Source organism: Chiloscyllium plagiosum, chromosome 23 (assembly GCF_004010195.1).
Source record: "Chiloscyllium plagiosum isolate BGI_BamShark_2017 chromosome 23, ASM401019v2, whole genome shotgun sequence".
NCBI classification, from domain to species: domain Eukaryota; kingdom Metazoa; phylum Chordata; class Chondrichthyes; order Orectolobiformes; family Hemiscylliidae; genus Chiloscyllium; species Chiloscyllium plagiosum.
Window position 1 is genome coordinate 45,501,600 of NC_057732.1, and position 8,302 is coordinate 45,509,901.

At 38.0% G+C, this 8,302-nt stretch overlaps 1 protein-coding gene across 2 annotated transcripts in view; it reads left to right on the plus strand.

The window, feature by feature from the left end:
• The window catches only part of usp6nl (USP6 N-terminal like), a 200,431-nt gene that overhangs the window by 152,337 nt on the left and 39,792 nt on the right, over positions 1–8,302 (plus strand). For both annotated transcript variants that reach the window (XM_043714082.1, XM_043714083.1), the window contains one exon: positions 2,083–2,148. In XM_043714082.1, the coding sequence (XP_043570017.1) occupies positions 2,083–2,148 (66 nt within the window). The remainder of the gene's footprint in view (positions 1–2,082; positions 2,149–8,302) is intronic.

The following is an 8,302-nucleotide window of genomic DNA, read 5'->3' on the forward strand; positions in this document are numbered from 1 at the left end:
ACTCAGCACCGCCTTCTTGACCTGCAATCTTCTTCCCGACCTCTCCGCCCCCACCTCCTCTCCGGCCTATCACCTATCGCATTCCCAATGTCCCTCCTCCCTACCTTTTATCTTAGCCTGTTTGGCACACCTTCCTCATTCCTGAAGAAGGGCTTATGCCCGAAACTTCGATTCTCCTGCTACCTGACCTGCTGTGCTTTTCCAGCAACACATTTTTCAGCTCTGATCTCCAGCATCTGCAGTCCTCACTTTCTCCTATATACTTTACTGTAGTTCTCTTCCCTCGGTTTAAGACTTGTTATGCTGTATTTATATTGCAGCAGCCACTCTTGAATTGTTAACGACATTTTACTTTCTAACTAGGAATTGCTAAGTTCCTTTTCAAGTACCTGCAAAAATCCTGCCCAGAAAGAAAGCCTGCGCACCTAAACTTCTCTGCCAATGGCTAAATTTTGAAGTTGGCAGCATTGGCATCTAATTACCATTGAGAGTTGAGGTGCAATTTTAGCATCATGCCAAACTAGAATTCACTTTGCAGTGATGCTAAAGTTACTTTTCAAATATAACATTGGTTATTGTCAACTAACTCTTTAATAAGCCAGCTTTTGCAAAACACTTTCTAGAACACGGGCATAGATTATTTTATAAATGATGAGAAAATCAATAAATACAAAGGGATCTGGGAGTGCTAGTACAGGATTTTCTAAAGGTTGACTTGCTGGTTGAGTCCGTGGTTAAAGAAGCAAATGTAATGTTGTCATTTATCTCAAGAGGCTTGCAATGCAAAAGCAGTGACGTGCTACTGAGACTTTATAGAGCTCTGGTTAGGCCCCATTTACAATACTGTGTCCAGTTTTGGGCCCCACACCTCAGGAAGGACATACTGGCACTGGAGCGTGTCCAGCGGAGGTTCACATGGATGATCCCTGGAATGGGAGAAAGTGAGGTCTGCAGATGCTGGAGATCAGAGCTTAAAAATGTGTTGCTGGAAAAGCGCAGCAGGTCAGGCAGCATCCAAGGAGAAGGAGAATCGACGTTTCAGGCATAAGCCCTTCTTCAGGAAGATTCTCCTTCTCCTTGGATGCTGCCTGACCTGCGCTTTTCTAGCAACACATTTTTAAGCTCTGATCCCTGGAATGGTAGACCTCACATACGATGAGCGGCTGAGGATCCTGGGATTGTATTCATTGGAAGGTTATGGGGAGATCTAATAGAAACTTAACAGATAATGCATGGTTTGGAAAGGGCGGATGCCGGGAAATTGTTTCCATCAGGCGGGGATACCAGGACCTGTGGGCACAGCCTTAGAATTAGAGGGGGTCAATTTAGAACAGAAATGAGGAGACATTGTTTCAGCCAGATAGTGGTGGGCCTGTGGAATTCGTTGCCATTGGGTGCAGTGGAAGCCGGGACGTTAAATGCCTTCAAGGCAGAGATTGATAAATTCTTAATCTTGCAAGGAATTAAGGATACAGGGAGAGTGGGGGTGAGTGGTGTTGAAGTGCCCATCAGCCATGATTGAATGGCAGAGTGGACTTGATGGGCCAAATGGCCTTCCTTCCACTCCTATGTCTTATGGTCTTATCCAAGTTATTTACTTGGATGTTCACTGTAAGAAATTGATCCAACCACAAGTTTGGATCTTTCTGGAAATGGAGTCCTGATGCAAACTCTCCAGTATCAGCAGAATATGGATTAATGGCAATTAACAGGCAGCTTGCCAAGTACGACGGAACTAATTTTCCCATTGGAAGGAAAGTGAGGATGTAGAAACAGATGTGGAATTTCTCTCTCATTTTGTTCCATGTTTTTCTGAATAATTTCTCATTTAATTAAAGGTGACAAACTTTGATCCAATCTTAACTACTTTTTTGAGACTATTTCCTGATTCAGAACAATAATACGTGTAAATGGTAAGGGACTGTGTTCACTCATAATTGAGTGGGGTAATGGAATAGATTCATTGATTTTCTTTTAAAGTTAGAGGACTTTATGACATATGCAAGTAATGTCTTTCTTGTTTATGAAAAGTGATGGAATAATTTAAGATGGTTTAATGGTTTATTTTTTTTAACAAAACAGGATTCCCAGGATGTGTTTACAACTTTGTATACTATGAAGTGGTTCTTCCAGTGTTTTCTGGACCGCGTAAGTATGGGGCTGGTGGGATGTGGATGGGGCATCTTTATTTAACTGTGGTATGTACAGTATTTATTTAAATGGCATTAATGTTGCAGCCAGTTTATACTTGGTCTACATAATTGTGGATGTGAGACTCTCTCAAACCAGGAATTGTATTGAAAATTGAATTGTTCACACATTCTGTCTCTTTTGGATGATGTTCTGTGGGCATTTGAATTATAGTCACCACATCATCTAACAATACTTTATTATGTGTAAATACAGCTGACATTTGAGTTTTTTGCTAAATGCAAACCTTCTACAGTTTTTCTTAATGCATTTCCCAATAATTTAAAAATTATATGGGCAAGTAAGCTTGAGGAAATTACAGATTGTCTCAGTGGAATATTGGACTGAGTCACACTGTCCTAGGTTTTCCAAGTTAAAAAATCTTACAAGGATCTTTTGGTAAAAGATGGGAATATTGATCAGAATTGCCAGTGCAAATGTCCTTGAGTTATTCCTTCTTGAAGATATTGTTATGATCAAGGTGCGAGGTTTTCTTCTTGATCCCCCTCCTCCACTGGTCACGACAAATTTTAAATTTAACAAATGTAGTGAAAAGCCCTATTACCTTGGTTTTCAAGTGTCTGATTCAGTATTAGAAACAATTTAGCCAGGTTTCTTCAGACAATACTAAATAACAAACTTGTTGCAAATATACTTATTCAAACAAAGCTGTAAATGTTAGTGACAAAAAAAGACTCTGCAAAGAAAGGTATAACTTGTATTCTAACATCCCAAACTTAATATGAGGCAAATATTGGTAACTGACAAATAATAATTGAACACCCCACAGAACACATCAAACAGCAATTGTGATCAAAGCAGGTCCAACACATTTTTCGTCGGCCTCCCACCAATGTTATACTGTACTCCGTCAAATCTCATTAAAATTTCACAAGGGATTCCAATTTTTTTTGGTAGCTTGGCCTAGAAATTCTCTCTGCTGCTCCATCATTGTGGCCTGCCTGAATGACTGACTGTACACAGTCGGGTGCTTCACCTTTATTTCTTGGGACTACACTTTGCTGGATTCTTACAATCTGAACTTCAGCAATTTCTCTCAGGCACTCCTCCAGATTTCTACAAACAGCAAGTTTCAACAAATCAGTACCACTTCAGTTTGTTTCTTGAGCTTTCATCTGGCTCAGTTGCACAACACAAATACTGTTTGGGAGTTTTCTTCACCTTTGCTCAAGGCTGCAATGAAATATAAGTAGCACATAACTTCTTCTGAGCCTCCACAGTGTACAGGACTTAACTGCCTACTAACTCCTCAAACTTTGTCCTGAATTCTAACAGCACAGAGACATGCAACTTATTTTAACTCCTCACTGAGACCCCAATTACACAGACTTAATGTAATTCAGTTGCCTATTCAGCAGTACAGCTTAATAATTCTTTAATGCATGGATCTTATTTTTGGCTTAGTTGTCAATGTAATCAACTAACTGTGACCCCTGAACTATTTTGAGTGACCAATTGGAAATTTCCCAGTTAGTCAACTCTTGTTTCTCTGAAGTATTGAGCATATCTAATATTTTGGAACAGTCAACTGTAGCATTTGGTAGTGGGACTCAAATGTAGTACAGGGACTGTCCCCTGACTATTACAATGTTCACCGAGTACTAACTTCTATAGTATAAAGTAATTCAATATTAAAATAATTCCTCACTGTGAATGAATATTAAACAAGGATGGAAGTTAACAATGATGGTTACTTATAGGAATATATGCCTAGACCAGAATTGAATGGCCCCTGAGTAATGTGCTGATGAGCTTCTGCTATCCATAGATCATATATTTTCAAAAAGAAAGTTGTTGGGGGGAAAGAAAGAATTTGATTTTTTAAAAGCAAAGTTACAACATTTCTCATAAGATTTCTTCGTCACTGACTGAATTGTGTATGGTATTTTTGTATTGTTACGATATGTTAGGGACTGTCAATGCATAAATGAAGAAATCCGAAGCTATCAGTAAATTAAGTCACAAGATTTCACATTTTTAAACAAAAATAAATTTAATGCACAGGAAAAGATATTAACTAAAGCGAGCTCAACAAAATACTTACAAAGACTTGTGCTTTAAGCTCAATTACACAATTTAGTTTACCTACCCCCAAATGTTTTCTTACTTTCTAAAGTCTTTTAAGGGTTTGTACATTTCTTTTTTTGAACAATACTAAAGATATATCACAACTGTCTTGAATTTAATTTGGTTTCATTTCAATGTTCCAGCTGATCCCTAATGTGTAATATTTCATGGGCCCCTTATATTTAGTATTTGGCTAAATGAAAATACATTTTTAAAAACAAAAATCATGACTGTGGATTCCATAACTGAAGTATGGGCCTCTCTTTCTGTCATTTATATAGTGACTTAAAATATCAGAAACATCTTTGGTTTCCAATAGCGCACTGCTGTGATTTCAACCTGCAACCGTGCTGATTACTTGCAAAGCCCCTATAAAACAATATGACTTGTCTTTCACTGAGAGAACTCTGGTAGATTTCTTCTTTTAGCTTCCAGCTGAAGAAATCTTCCAGTTGTTTTGATTTTTGCCAACTTTATCTTGTGTTGAATGCCAGTTCCCAGTAGCAAAACTGTCATGGATTTAGTGAGTTTTGAGAAGAATTTGTAGCTCAGGTTGAGATTTTGGATGTAGGTTTGGTCACTGAGCTGAAAGGTCACGAGAATTCCTAGAAGCATGGCATTCCAACCAGAACTCTATCAATAAACACATCGAGTTAAACCCCATCTACCACCCTCTGAGAAAAGGAACAGGAAGATGACTTCACCACAGGAAATAACATCACCAAAGGAAATGACATCACCAACCCAAAGAAACCCAAACATATAAATAGAAAGCAGGAAGTTTCAGCATTGCTTTGCATAAAGTCCACTGAAGATGTTGCCTAGTTAGGTAATGAATCGTCTGGAAGTGAATGTGTCATGGATGCTGGATCTAGCATTTACTCTACATTAAGTATAGATCTAGCTTTATCTCCAACTTCTTAAGAAACTACAGTTATACAAGACCCAAAGCTGACACAGTCTCCAAGCTGCTTTTCCAAACATCAACCAGCCTTGTCTGTGCCTGAACTGAATCTCACTAAGTTCCCCTCATTTCCAATGCATTCTGCCACATACAATTCTTCCTGGAAAGAAATGCAAATTAATTCCATTTTTATTTCCAAATTATTTCTTAATTTGGGAATAATTCATGTCCTTCACTTCAAATAACTGCAGACACCATGACTTCAGTTCTTTAATTAAATAGGACAACTTGCCATCTTATAATTTTCATCCTTTTACTTTATCCAGAACTTGGAGTTTTTTTTAAGTTCATGGTTTGACAGCCTGTCAACTTTTGCCAGACTTTTTGCCACTATCAGTTCTGACGTTAGGCATATCTGACAGGCTCTGAGAATGGAATATGAACTGTTTCCAGAAGCAATGCCAAAGATTTCCTGCCACTTCCATTTGATTGGCTCTTGTTACAGCACCTTATGGCTTACGTTATGGCACCTTGTCAAGGTGATTCTATAGTTAACACATTTTCTTAGAATGAGTGATAAAAAGCTTTTTAACCCTGGTAAGCACCAAGGGACATAACAATCAAGCATGCCAGTTCTAACGTTCACGTGCATTTCCAATAGATGTTTAATGGCAACAATCGGAAATGAAAGTGCTAGTCACTTTATATTTTAAACAAAAAATTATGTATGGTATGTCTTATTGTTTGTTTACTTGTCATATCAGCAACCAGCAAGAATCATGCATGATATATAATTTGTGTCGGAACTGCATTGTTACCTGTTTTCTGAAATCCTATGTGCCGTAGTACTTCAGATTTTCAGTTTGAAGATCCAGTTCATCACCTTCACAGCTTTAATTTGACTGTTTCCCGCAGGCTTCTTTTTACAACCCAATAGCTTAGACTTGGGCTATGATGCAGTATATGAAGAAACTATCAGACTGCAGTTTCAGATAGTAGAATTCAACAAGCATTGAAGATTTACTTTGAGGTAATAGCTACACTACTCGGGTTCGTAAATTGTCTTTGAAGAGCATACACATATGAGGGAAAAGTCTCTATTTTCATTAGCAAGAAAAATATCAAATTAAAAACAGGAAAAGGTATTTGATAATGGGTACAAGAGCAAAAGTCAATTTTAAGTGAATCTCCTTGAAGAAAAAGTGAATGAAGGCCAGAGCATTTGTGCATCAAATGGTAACCTGAGGGAAGTATAAAATTGAGTTGAAAAGTGATTAAAAGAGAAAAAACAAGCTTAGCCAACATAAAGGTAAATAAATTAGCCAAGAGTGGCAGATTTTAGAAAATCTGATTTTGTGGATCATTGTTGGGTTTTGTTTCTGCCAAGCAGAAGAAAGTAACAACTGATTCCATTAACTGGACAAACATATCATTTAAGGTTTGCATTAATTTTAAAACACATGGACCTGCATATGAATGAAGCATGTCCACCATGGAACCATTAGGTGTGTTAAGAAGCACCAGGAAAATCCAGACTGTCTACTTCAAATTAATTGCAAAATAAATTTGAAAGCTAATTAAATCCACAGTGATTAACAATTTATAATTCTGAATTTGTACCTTTCTTTTAGTGCTTCCATACTGACCAAGTGAAACATTCCTTTAAGCTAGTAACCTAAAACCATGGTTAATTATAATTCATTGAATAATTGACCACAAATCAAGTTGAAATACCAGGGTAGGCGAATATGTTATACGCAGTATAGTCAGGCGTTCTGCAGACAATCAACCTTTCATTTAAAATGTCAAAGCTATTCAGTTTGAATACATTTTGTTTTATGATATTTTGTACGGAAGCTATCCTTGGCATTTTAACAGTGTGACATCTTGCACTGACTCATTTGAAGAATGTCTTTACACTTGGCTCATAACTTTTTGTTTTGCATGCTAACAACTATTTCTGATAACAGTCATGTGCTTTGTTTAAACAGCTAAATTTCTGTCTGAATGAGTCTAGTACTAATTAATTTCTGGTGGGATTGTCATACCAAATAGAATCAGTCCACTTTTTTCTTTGATCTCCAAGTTGCAACGTATATGCAGCATCACTGTTCTTTTAATAATTTAATTTATTTGCTATGTAACTTAGCAAAGTTGATTGTATTCTCCCTACCCATAGAATAGAATCATGGAATTCCTACAGTGAGGATACAGGCCATTCGGCCCAACAAGTCCATACCGACTCTCCGAAGAGTAACCCACCCAGACCAATTCTTCTACCCTATTGTCCTATATTTATCCATGACTAATGCACCTAACCTACACATCTCTGAACACTATGGGCAATTTAGCATGGCCAATTCACCCTAACCTGCATATCTTTGGATTGTGGGAGGAAACTGGAGCATCCAGAGGAAATCCACACAGGCGTGGAGAATGTGAAAACTCCACACAGACAGTCGTCTGAGGCTGGAATCGAACCTGGGTCCCTGGCGCTGTGAGGCAGCAGTGCTACCCACTGAACCACCGTGCTGCCCCCATGTAATTTAGTTTTTAGAAGTTTGAAGGTAGTCAGGATTTGGCAGTTTTTTGAAGCCACAGAATGTAGGACTGAATTGATAGGGAACCAGTTCATACCTGATAACAGTCAGGTTTTGCAGTCTTAGCTATACTTAATGAAGATAATAAAGAGATTAAAAAACTAGGATCTCAGATACACTAATATCAGATTTACTCCCAGTGCCATGTGTTCATGAGCATAGATAGCAGCGTTGAGTGATTGAATCTGTAGCTGGGGATTTGGTGTAGGAGGGAGGGTATCAAATTCCTGAGGCTTTGGGATGGTTCTGGGGTAGTAGGGGCCTGTATAGGATGAATTAGTTAAACCTTAGGACAAGAAGTAACATACGGATGTGTCATGACATCTCTGAACAGGTTGATTAGAAAATATCTAGCAGAAAGATTTGCTTGTGCTATTGGGGAGAGTTTAAATTAGCTTGGCAGGGATAAAGCCTAAAATTGGGAAGCAAAACTGGTAACGAAATAGAAAAGATCTGGACAAAATTAGAAGACTAATTAATTCTGGAAAGGGTGAAAATAGATAAGTCCCCTGGGCCTGAT